The following is a 12,647-nucleotide window of genomic DNA, read 5'->3' on the forward strand; positions in this document are numbered from 1 at the left end:
TTGCCTGGTTGCCAATCTAGGAAAAATTACTAATGGCTGACAACCTTGCTAAAGATTGTTGGCCAGCTCCATACATTTGATTTTCTAATATCGAACACAAACAGGATAGCATCTAAATTTACGGCACTTTATGGAAAGCATTAAATCAAAATGTATTCATATTTGAATGCACTTTAAATCATCAAGGAAGTTACCAGATCTGTTTCAAACTTCCCTTCTCACAAAGCTTTTGGATACATGTAACAAATAAAGCACAATTTCATGAAGACATGCCCCAAGAACACAGTAATTTCCATGATAGCAATTTGTAGAACAAAGCAACCACAGTTGACTCAGAATTTTGCAAGCAGCACCAGTCAATGGCTATCACATACTACAAGCACACGTTTGTTTACAAAAAATGAAAAGGTACAAACAGCTAGAATTAGAAGCGTAAACAGCAACAGCACATTTGATACCAAATTTTAACTGATATAATCATCACCAAATTGCTGAAGGATAAGATAAGCACAAATAACCAAAAGTCATGAAAACTATTGTAAGAGCAGATGTAATAAAACACAACCAAAGACTAGCTGCCAATCAAAGAAAACTAAATTAAAGTTTAGCTACCAAAATCAGATGCAAGGATTTGCTCCCCCCACATGTCCACAAAGAACTCCAAGTATCCCAGACAAAATATGAAAGCAAGCAATATGATCAGACAGTGGCAGCTGCACCAGAAGCAGCAAGTCGCTTCCTAGCCTCCTCAATGATGCTGAGCTTGATACCTTTGCCTTTAGGAAGGGAAACCCATGCCTTCGTCCCCTTGCCAATGGTGAAGACATTGCCAAGGCGAGTTGCAAACTCATGACCAGTTGCGTCTTGGAGGTGGATAGTCTCAAAACTACCCTTGTGCTTCTCCCTGTTCTTTATGACACCAACACGGCCCCTGTTCCTTCCACCGGTTACCATCACCACATTTCCAACATCAAACTTGATGAAATCTACAATCTTGTTAGTCTCCAGATCCAGCTTAATGGTGTCATTTGCCTTGATAAGGGGGTCAGGATAACGAATTGTACGACCATCATAAGTATTCAGATAAGGAATGCCTTTCTGCCCAAACTGAACAGACCGGACCTTGCATAGCTTGAACTGAAAAGTGGAAAAAAATGGATTTCTAAGACAATGTTAAATAAAGATATCTTGATTAAAAGTATTATATTGTAGTCTGAGTTAAAATTATTTGAGCATCAACATATCTCTGCATGAATCTCTGAAACAATTCATCCCTTAGTTGTTTCAAAAAGACAAGATATGGGGTATAACATTAAACACTAGTTTTAGATAGTTTATGAATTTATCTGAAAAAAATTATTGATTGGTCAAAAACTACAGCACAGAAAGCCATTTCAATGAGAAATACAAAGACAAAATAAATGATTATAGCTGATGGAAAAGTTAATACTGGGAGCCACTGATCACAGGCAATTTTCATTTTGAAACACTATAGGTTAATTGGGAAGCCAGGACACACATAAAAACTACATACTTAGGTAAGGGTAGCAATCAGGTTGGATCAGATATATATAAGTCAAAAATCTATCACCTTGAACTCTAACCTGTTCATTAAACGGGTCAAGAAATACAGACCCAATCCTGACCATTTATAAAACAAGTAATCCAATCTGACGTACAATGGGTTGGATAAAATTAAACAAGTTAAGCACTGCCACTCCTACACCCGAGGTTCTCCAATGGGCGAACTAGGGAGAGATCTAACTTTTAGCCTTTTTTTGCATGGAGTGGCTGCCCCAGGACTTGAACTCATGCGATTGCACTTGTCAGCCGATGGGTTGAATCAAGTTAAACAAGTTAAGCACCATCACTCCTACACCCGAGGTTCTCCGATGGGCGAACTAGGGACAGATCTAACTTTCAGCTTTTTTTTTACATGGAGTGGCTGCCTCAGGACTTGAACTCATGCTATTGCACTTGTCAGCCCAAGCCTTTACCACTGCACCGACCAATGGCCCTTTGCCAACTCTAAACCACAACTTGTGAGAAAGGGGAAAGAAAAGTTCCTGTGCATAGATAAGAAAAGCATGAAAATCCTAGCCATTGTAACAATGAATTAGTGCACAATCATAAGAAATCATATACAAACCTTAGCCTCCTCATCTCTGATTGAGTGGAGACGAAAACGCCCCTTGGTGTCGTAAAGAAGCCGAAAATTCTCATTTGTTTTTGGTATCGATACAACATCTAAACATCACAAATTAAAATTCCATAGAAATGGTAAAAAGTCAATATTTTCTCAAAAAAAAATCTATGTATGTGACAAGAAAACCGAAGAATAAGAAGCATACCCATGAAACCAGATGGATAGGTTTTGTCAGTCCTGACCTTTCCATCAACCAGTACATGTCGTTGCATCAGAATTGCAATGACTTCACGGTAAGTAAGAGCATATTTCAATCTGTTTCTTAGGATAAGGATTAATGGTAAACATTCACGAGCCTTGTGTGGGCCAGAAGATGGTTTGGGGGCCTAAAAGATAGTCAATTCACTCAGTAAGTATCCCACAGAAAGAGAGCATTCTGTAATTTTCTTTTTTGATTAAAGAAGAAGAAGAAGAAGAAGAAGACAGGTTGAGCTTTTATGGACTTACAAAAGCACCACCAAGCTTGTCCAGCATCCAATGCTTTGGGGCATTGAGCCTCTTCAAATGCTTCTTCAATCCCCTAGCCTGAAAGGCACACCAAGGAACTGTGAATTAGACAGCAACACAACAGAGTACCAGAAAAAAAAAATCTATGAAGGAGATGGATACAAACATGACACCCCACAAATATGCCAGTATAACAAATCTTGAAAAATAGGATAAGACATAGCTAAGATACATTAATAGATATATATTAACTGCATACATGTATACATACATACACACATAATGTATGTATGTGTGTTTGTACGCACGTGTGCAAAAAAGCATCCATAAAGCATAGTAGGTTATCATAATAGGACAGTACATACTTAATATAACATCAACTTTTATAAGCTCATCATATAATTATCATTCAAGTTTGTAGACAACAAACCATACTCCATATTTTAATTTTAATGTCCTAAAACTATAAAATGGAACATTCACAATTAAAAGGCTAACATTGGAAAAGAGATTAAACAGCTTCCCCCTCATATTTGGAGGAACCAGGGAAGTATCCTGCATATGTCCACCAAGTACCCAGTGTGTTTCTTAAATTTTGAAAAATATGATAACTTGTACAAGTATCGGACATGTATCCCAGAAATATATGATGAATATTAGTATCTAATATGTACCTGATATGGTGTGTGATTTGAAAAATAAATGCTTTCTAGAAGTAATTACTAGTTAATTTGTCAATTCAAACTGCACAAGAAGAAAATGATGATAGATTGGCCATCAGTGACGACCTGGAGCCTCAAGAAAATCTTCATTTCTGATAATTCTTATGGAGTATCCCTATTGTTGTTCAACTAGACAGTAAGGAAAACCCATAGCTCTACTTCTGAACCCTCAAATAAAAGGAAACTTTACAGCTAAATACTAGAAAATAAAGAAAAACTAAAATGAAATAAGAGGTTACAGAACACAAGAGGTTGTATGCTAATAAGACACCCTATTGTGCTCATTGCATTCCTAAGTAGCTCATAAGGCATTTAAGAAGCGAGCAATAGCGGCTAATCAAATGCTTTAGGTTCCAGAAAGACAACCAATATACAACTAAATGAAGGCATTAACAAGGATATATTCCTCAGTTGTATTCTAATCATAATGCATTATTACTATGAGAGAAGTCTTAGCCTCCATTTTGGTCCTTAAAGTGACAAATCCAGAACGCTATTCACTATATAAATATTACTAAACATAAACAAAAATAAATAAGGATAAAATAATTGTGGAAGATGGAGTAAGGCTGTTGAATATAACAACATGAAAGCTCACCAATTCCACTTGTTAATATTATTTTAAATTAGCTGCAAGAGCTGATCAAAAAGAACTTCAAAAAGGTGAACTGAAGAGATATATTACACTTCTAACATAAGATCAATACGTTGGCACAATACAACGCTCAAAGGAAGAAGTACGCAAGTTCCAGGATCATTTGATCGTGCTAGTAAAATGGTATAGCCTTAACATCTTATCAGCTAATTTTTTGGAGGCATAAGGCCAAATCTGATTAACAACCAAATCCATCATACATTTTCTGAATCAGGAAAATCAGCTATTGCTAAATTGCAATAACCATTGCATTTTTAGCATCAAATTCTGAGACATATATCTCTGTTTGCTTGACTGGAACTGGACAGATGGTCCAGTAGCATCAAATTCTGAGACATATCTCTATACGCTACAGCTACACTAGCTGGAATGCGCTGAGATTAAGCGACTCAGGTCATCCCCAAGTTGGCTGCAGGATGAGATGCTGCGGCTCAAGTGGCACGGTTGGGGTGGTTTGACTGCACCCAAATCCTCAAGCTCCAAGTTTTCTCAATCCCTCCAGATATACTAATCTAATCCCGAGTTCTCACCATTATCACCTCTTCTTTTCCTCACCTGTGCTCTCCTCACTTAGGTTCTGACACTGTGATTGGCACTCCGGCAACCAATTTTCGCTGGTTTGCTCTTCAATTCTTTCCTCCTCCTTTTTTACCCTTTACTTTAGCTCTTTAGACTTCCTTATCCAGAAAACCTAACAATGAGATTCCCTCCACCTACCATAGCCCTCTTCCAGAACCCTACTCCCTAACCCTAATCCTATCCTAAGCATAGAAGTGGATTTCCAAGCCTCTAGCCCTAATCCACCCCCTCCTCTCCTCCTCCCCGCACCCCTTAACATTAATCTATCATGAAAACATGAATGGTCAATTACCAATGGTTGAATCTTTGTATTTTCTTTTCTTCCTTTTTGGATTTATGCTCATATTTTTTAACTTGTTAGAGATATGCTTGGATTCATGTATCCATTTATTTCTACTAATTCTTGATCAATCATCCTCAGATCCATGTATTTAGTGAAGTGGATACATGTAGTCATTCTTTCTGTTTGACCATAGACTTCTTATTTTTATTCTGTTATAGAAAATATTCTTTTCAGAATCTACATTTACTATATGACAAATACTTAGGTTTCTGTCACGGATTTGTCAAAAAAAATTTATGCGCATGTAGATGCAAGGATATGGTTTCATGCTCAAATCATTGTATTAGTGCCATGAGTATTTGTTACCTCTTAAAGACAATCTTTTTCCTTTCAGAATTTTTTGCTTTGTTCTTGTAAGTTATTGGCAGAGAAGAGAATGAGTAGGTGAAAGGAACCTAAATAGATACATGTATGAGATGTGATGGTTCAGTTCTTCGTGTTTCCATGTTTGCATTACATGCTCAACACATTTATCTTCACACATCTAGTTCCTGTTAAACACTATAAAAATATTTTTCAAAAAAGAAATATTAAAAACATGTTACAAAGGCAACTGGTTTTGCCAACTTTGGTGCTTACTGGATGGTATTCTTTCCTATAGTCCTCTGTTTTAAAAAAATCATCTAAATATATGCTTTATGCAAGTTTTTGTAGTTTTCTCCCTTAATTTTAATGCTTCTCATGGTAGAAAATTAGAAATAAAATTGCCTTTCATTTGAAACCAAATGATTTTACTGCCTATAAAATGGCACTTCTATCTGATGGCTGAGCAGATTGTAGTTTCTTTTCCTTCACAAAGTGTCTTCCATTAGGTTTCTGCTATATTCTTCTGCTGAACATTGGCTAGCTATGATTTAGGTATAGTTTATAGTATATGGCGCACTGGGGTCGGTACATACTACAAAAAGTAAGGAATTTTGCTAATCAAATTTAGAAAAAGAAATGCATTACTCGGGTACGTTATTACATTTTCTTATTGATATTCTGGTCTTCTTTTGGACGTATTATCCAGATGAAGGTCCCAGAATTGAGCCACCACCCAGTGCTTTAGAGGAGGTTGGTTTGGCAGGATCCCAAATTGGCAAAACCATTGATCAAGGTTTAAAATACAGCAATATGGGAGCTTATCAGTTACAATCTCAGTACAGTGCATACTGCACTATGCATCTCCTCATGGTTTACGAAGGTTTGAAATATTGTGGTACAGTACAGTACTATATACCTGGATAGGCTTCAATATGCCTCGGTATAGGGGGTATCAATTCACATTAAGGTGAGTTTTCAAACCTTCCAGAGATTATAATTTTGTTCTCAACATCCATTTCTCGTGGTTAGGTAGATATGAGAATTCTAATAAATCTAAGTAGAAGATATATGTTTGGCTCTTCAGTCTGAATATTTTAGTTAGATGCACATAGTAAAAGGAATACATGACATGTATAGCAGACTATAATTAAAGCAATGTCTATGTGTAAAGAATCTAACTTATTTTGCAAAAACAATAGAAATCATATAAGCATGAAAACATGTCAGTTCAGCTATGGTAGAAATTATATGTACTTCAATCTGGAGATAAACTTGGTTTTGTATAGTGAAATTGGGTCTATATACCAAGTGGCCTCAATTTTCAGTCTCTATGATTAAATATATTGAGCTGTCTAGGTATTTGTGATGATAATTAAATATACTTCAGCTATGCTTCAACTCAGCCTCTTGACAAATTATTGGAGTTTATATGACTTCTGAAATTAATGCATGCTCATATAATGGTGTAAATAATTGTTGAAGTTCAATTCAGCTAGTATAAGCAAATTCTGGCGGTTGTTAGATAGGCAAGAAGGAAGGTAGCTTGTGAAGGTGATTCTCATTAAGTATGGGCCATGGGAGTTCTTGGGGCTAGTAGTAGGCCTAAGCAGGGCATTAGGAAGAATGTGTATGATAGAGCTGAGATCAACAAGAGGGATTGTGACTTGGGATTCATTTGTAAGATCTGGATACTGTCAGAGTCATCATTTCTATTTCAATCCATTTCCTAAGTTGCACAGGTTTGCTTGAAACAGGAAGTGTAATGCTAACAGCTGCAATTTGTCTAGGTTTTATGATGCATATCTAAAGCTATAAGGTGTGCCATCCTTGGCTTTTAGTTGGTTGAATCTTTTATGTTGTTCAGGCCTTCTCCGAATCTACTATAGTTTTGAACCTTTTTTTCATTGAAAGCTGATTTTGTGTGCCTTCAATAATTGGCAAGTATTATGGTTGTGCATATCTTATTCTATCTTTGCTAGAACTAGGTGAATGCTCTTGCATACACATGATTATGATACTCCTTGAAAAATGCTTGGTGGACTTTGAGGTTAAAACACATGACAGCTGCCAATAGCTACCGCCTGTCGCAAATGTTCAAGTTATGTAATTGCATCAGCTTAGTTCACCATTAAGATCATACTCGGTGTTTTCAACCCTGCCCCCCGTTACGATCATACTCAGAGTTTTCAACCCCCCCCCCCACCCCAAAAAAAAATGTTATGCGATTTTAATACTTTCATATCATTATAAAATTTTCTATGTTGTGTCATTTTTTCTGTTGGATTTGGTTTCTATCATATATTTGGTTTCTTATTTCCCTAAACTGGTTTTAGTTTTCATTAGATGTCATACCTCATCTAAAATTTCAGTTCGTTATTGACAATGTTGAGTTTCCTTCTATAATTGACCTACCCATGATTCGGACGGTCTATTTATAAGCTGTAAATCAACCATATTAATAAAAATTAAGCTGTATCCCCACCAATAATTAAAAAAAAAAGACTTCTGTTATTAATGTTAGTCCAACGAATGTGAAGTAGGGAAGAGAAGATAAGAGAGGGGGGTAGGAGAGAAAGTACGAACAATACATGTATGTTTGCAAAGTTACAAGTAAGAAAAAATTCTATTAATAGCTTTTTTTTGTTAATTGTATGTTCATTCATTTTTAATATGTCAGCATATTTAGAATGAAATAAGCATAAGGATATAGTTAAAACAACAAGTGAAGTCACCTCCTATAGTGGATCCAACTAAATAGGGTCTTTGTTCTTACAATTCCCAATTGAAACTCTCCAAACACAGACATGCATACGTACACACACAAATCAAGCTACAGCAACTACAGTTGCATGTATCAAAAAAAAAAAAAAATCATGAATCCCACCCATGTTCAGGACCTATGTGGCATTAGAGCTGTCTTTGTTTTTTTTTCTCGACAAACTGGTTAACTAGAAATTGATGTGGAAGATAGCATTTGCAGAAAACTTCTGCCATTCTCTGGTTCTATTTTCACTCTATTTTGAAAGCAACAAATCTTTGCTTCCAAATGCTCTGAAGATTTTGCAAGCAATTCAAAAAAGCAAATGATTTAAGCATACAAGCTGTTCAGTTGCTTCATTTTTCTTCTTCGGTTTAAAGAAAGGAAAAGAAAAAAACAAAAGCCTTATGTGATCGATCCAAGATAATAACCAACCAAATAATCCTCCATAGATAATGAATGTCTCACAACCCAAAACAAAAAGATTTCAATAAGAAAAACTTCATATAAAACCTAATAAAGAACTTTTAGTTGCAAAGAAAATTTTCAGAGCCTTGCGAACAAAAATCTAGATCAAGTGGCAAAGCTTGCAAACTTTATTAAACCCCGATCGATCGGAAAAAAACAACAGCACAAATTAATATTGCTACTATAAGTTGGATAATTTGGATCGAGACAAGGACTGCAAAAAATCGAACCATTTTGTCCTCCTAAGCGCCGCGGCCTCCCCCTCTGCTCCTCCTGAAGCGCTCGGACTCGCGTACTTCGGCCGAGGAATAGCCAAGGCCCGGGAATATAACGAGGGCTAGGGTTTGTGAAGATACCGGCAGTGATTACGCACCGTCTGATCCGAGATGAACGGCGGCTGAATCCTCGATCTCCGAGTCTTCTCATTCCCAGACCGGTCTGGACTCTGGACCAACAGACCGGTGTCCCATCATCGATATCAAGTTGAAATTCAACGACGGATTATCGTAACCATTTAAAAAAAAAAAAAAAAGACTTGTTTCTTATATCCAACCATATTTGATTGGACAAAAATGTCGGCTTGTTTGAGTGGAGAAGGTCGTTGAGGATGGTGGTAGACATAGCTATACTACATGCGGGGAAGGTTACCGCCGCTACCATTGTGTTTTCTTCTGAAATGGCTGAAGACATCTGGGGTATCTTCACGCTGTCACCGCGCACCGATTTGCACTTATTTCTTGGGTACCCCGACCTCCACCCTTTGGTCCTCTCAAAGTGAACTTCGACAGCAGCAGGTCGATGAACGGTGTATCTAGAGGCGTTGGATTTGTAATCATAGACCATTTTGGTAGGTTGATAGCAACGGAAGGGCGGTGCACGCCAGGACTTACAGTAGTCGGGGTAGAGCTGCGGGCAGCTTGGGAGGGAATATCCTATGCTGGACGGATGCTTGGGGCCGAGCAAGTGTACCTATAGGGGAACTCTTCTATGGTGATTGATTGGATCCGTGGAGCGGATAGATATGGTGATGGTCATCCATTTATCTGGGAGGCTCCCAGATTAGCTCAGATGATAGGAGTCATTTAGGCAGCACATGTGTTCAGAGAGGCGAACAGGGTAGTAGACTGGGTCGCCTCCTTTATCGTCCAGCATTCTAGTGAATTTTTTTTTGGACGTCTGCATCAGCCGTGCCTCTTCCTTTGTATTCCTTACTTTTTTGTGATCTAGCTGGATGTACTCATGTTAGAGTTATATGAATTTGAGTAGTCATTTTACCAATAAAGACTTGTTCTGCACATTAGGGATAATTAAGACTCAGTGCTATTCCACATATCATTCATGTGCTTTTGTATGTAAATAATTAAGCAAAAGGGTTGGAATATACTATTTCATTATGTAAACAGTTCCATTGGTACATCTAACATCTTATCCTTCTGCGTGTAAGAATTAGGGTGCATTCCGTTTGCAATCGGAACTGGAAGCGGATTAGATTTTTGTTTTCTTCTTGATTTTTTTCTTACTTCTAGTTCTTATCTTCCTTCTAAGTTTTAATTATTCCTGCTTCTAGTTTGTTTTGCTGCTTCTAGTTCTAATCTATATCGAGCTTTCTTTCATTTGTTTTTTTTTTTGTTTTTTGTTTTTTTTGTTTTTTGTTTTTTTTTGTTTTTTTTGTTTTTGGCTATGCTACCTTGATCTCATGTGGGCTAAGGGTTTCCTAAGACTCCCTACTTGCATTATCAAGCAAAAATTTATTATAATATCCATAAGGTTGATCAGAAAAGCTTAACATATTGCGTATCGATTGTAATAATTCAGGACTTCATCCAAAATTGCTAGCCGGAAAATATTATTTGAATTTTTTAATTCTGTATAGATATTCAAGATCTACCCAGCGAATAACTGATGTGGAACTAAATACATGCCCGCATGGGTACAAACACCACGATCGGCCGATGGTAAGCCCCAATGAATACGGCCCTATTTGGGGAAGCTTTTGGAGGGCCAAAAAGCACTTTCTGGCCCTCCAAAACTACTTTTAGCTAAAAAATTGTGTTTGGTAAATTTTTTGAAAAGCTGTTTCAGCTTTTGCGGGAAGCTGAAACAGCTTTTGGGGGGAAGCTCCAATTTGGAGCTTTCCGAAAATGCTGTTTTCAGTTTTTTCGGAAAGCTGTATTTTTGACCAAAATATCCCCATGTAAAAAAAAATTCCTCCCCCGAAACCTCCTCTTACCGCCTATTCCTCTCCCAACCGACCCGCCCCCCCTCCCCGCCGCCCTGTTCCTCTCCCAACCCACCTCCCAACCCACCAGCACCCCCACCCCTCCCCCCCCACCGCCGCCGCCGCTGCCGCTACTGTGCCTCCCTCTCCCCCGCCGCTGCAGTGCCCCGCTGCCGCACCCCCTCCCTCTCCCCCGCCGCTGCAGTGCCCCGCCGCCGCACCCCCTTCCTCTCCCCCGCCACCGCACCCCCTCCCTCTCCCCCACCGCTGCAGTGCCCCGCCGCCGCACCCCCTCCCTCTCCCCGCCGCTGCAGTGCCGCACCCCCTCCCTCTCCCCCGCCGCTGCACCCTGTCCCTCTCCCCCGCTGCCGTAGTGCCGCACCCCCTCTAGCGCCGTCGGCCACCGAGACTGCCGCCGGCCATGGCCCGGCCCCCTCCGGCGGCCGCCGCAGCCTGGCCCCCTTCCGGTGCTACCGGCCGCGCGGGAGGAGAAGAACAGAGAAGGGGGCAGAGGAAGGAAGGAGAAGAAGAGAAGAAAAAAAGAAAAGGAAAAAAAAGAAGAAAAGGAAATAAAAGAAAAGAAAAGAAAAGAAAAGAATAAATAAATAAATAAATATTTATATAAACGAACGAATGAATGAATAAATAAATAAGATAATAAATAAATATATTTCAATGGATAAAATAATAAATAAATAAATGCATAAATAAAAATATATATACGAATGAACGTATAAATAAATAAATATAAAGAAAAATAATGAGTGAGTGGCAAATAATCTGATCCTTATGATATTGATAAGTACAGTGAATTTGTCGCCATTGCAAATAGTTAAGTAAAGAGATAATCTATTAAATAGATAAATGGTTATTTATTGTTGTATTATACTATAAATATATTATTATATTACATTATATCATAATACACTAATATGTAATGTTAAATAATTTAATATTATGTTATATTATGAAAAATTAATTTATACTAATAATATATTATTTTATACCTTTATTATTGTATTATACTATACATATTATATTATATTACTTTATATCATAATACATTAATATATTATTTGAAATAATTTAATATTATGTTATATTATGAGAAATTAATTAATACTATAATTATAATATTTTATACCTTTATTATTGTATTATACTATAAATATAATATATATTACATTATATCATAATACATTAATATGTTATGTTAAATAATTTAATATTATGTTATATTATAGAAAATTAATTTACTTTAATAATTATATTACCATTATGCTATGCTATGCAATATCATATTACTATATTATAATAATAATATTTTATATTACAGTAATATTATACTATATCGTATATTATGTATTAATATATGTTATGTTTTATTATGCTTTATTGTATAATACTATGCAATGTTCTTTATGGTAATTTTGTCATATAAAAGTACTTTCTCAGTTTGTTTACCAAACATATTTTAAAGTACCACAACACTTTAAAAATATAGTTACCAAACAACAAACAGCTTTTTATAACAGCTCTACTTTAGACAGCTCTACTTCCAACAGCTCTACTTCCAACAGCTCTACTGCCAACAGCTCCCCCAAACAGGGCCTACGTGCTGCAGTGTCCCCCAGTCCACATAGGTTATGGGCTAGGTCTGTTCTGATACCATTTGTAACAATTTAGAATTTTACCTAAAATGGCTAACCAGAAGGTATTATTTAAGTTCTTTGATCCTGTATAGATATTCAAGATCTACCCATCAGATAACCGATATGGGACTAAACACACGCCTGCACAGATTCTTACAATGAAAGGGTCATTCAAGATTGATGAAAGGGTAATCATGTGTGCTGATAATCTTGAATCTTGACAAGCAGACCCTGTATAGAAGCGATAAGCCTTTCTAATTCATTTGCTCTATTATTTGTATGGTCCTAAAACC

At 37.1% G+C, this 12,647-nt stretch overlaps 1 protein-coding gene across 1 annotated transcript; it reads right to left on the reverse strand.

The window, feature by feature from the left end:
- Positions 1-338: 338 nt before the first annotated feature.
- LOC103698343 (small ribosomal subunit protein eS4x-like) lies at positions 339-8,855 on the reverse strand. The gene is made up of 5 exons (XM_039122743.3): positions 8,715-8,855; positions 2,654-2,731; positions 2,352-2,532; positions 2,150-2,247; positions 339-1,137 (listed from the first exon to the last, which is right to left on the reverse strand). The coding sequence occupies exons 1-5, from the start codon at positions 8,715-8,717 to the stop codon at positions 700-702; spliced, it is 798 nt and encodes a 265-aa protein (XP_038978671.1). The 5' UTR covers positions 8,718-8,855; the 3' UTR covers positions 339-699.
- Between the last annotated feature and the right edge of the window lie 3,792 nt (positions 8,856-12,647).

This window comes from Phoenix dactylifera, chromosome 2 (assembly GCF_051530095.1).
Source record: "Phoenix dactylifera cultivar Ajwa chromosome 2, Ajwa_hap1_PhDact_Kaust_v1.1, whole genome shotgun sequence".
NCBI lineage: Eukaryota > Viridiplantae > Streptophyta > Magnoliopsida > Arecales > Arecaceae > Phoenix > Phoenix dactylifera.

What these genes read in the sequence shown, in the direction of transcription:
- LOC103698343 (XM_039122743.3), bottom strand. An exon ending in ACAAGCTTGGTGGTGCTTTT is followed by an intron (nt 2,533 to 2,653) that starts GTAAGTCCATAA and finishes ACTATCTTTTAG; the next exon opens with GCCCCCAAACCATCTTCTGG. An exon ending in TCAGAGATGAGGAGGCTAAG is followed by an intron (nt 1,138 to 2,149) that starts GTTTGTATATGA and finishes TCCACTTTTCAG; the next exon opens with TTCAAGCTATGCAAGGTCCG.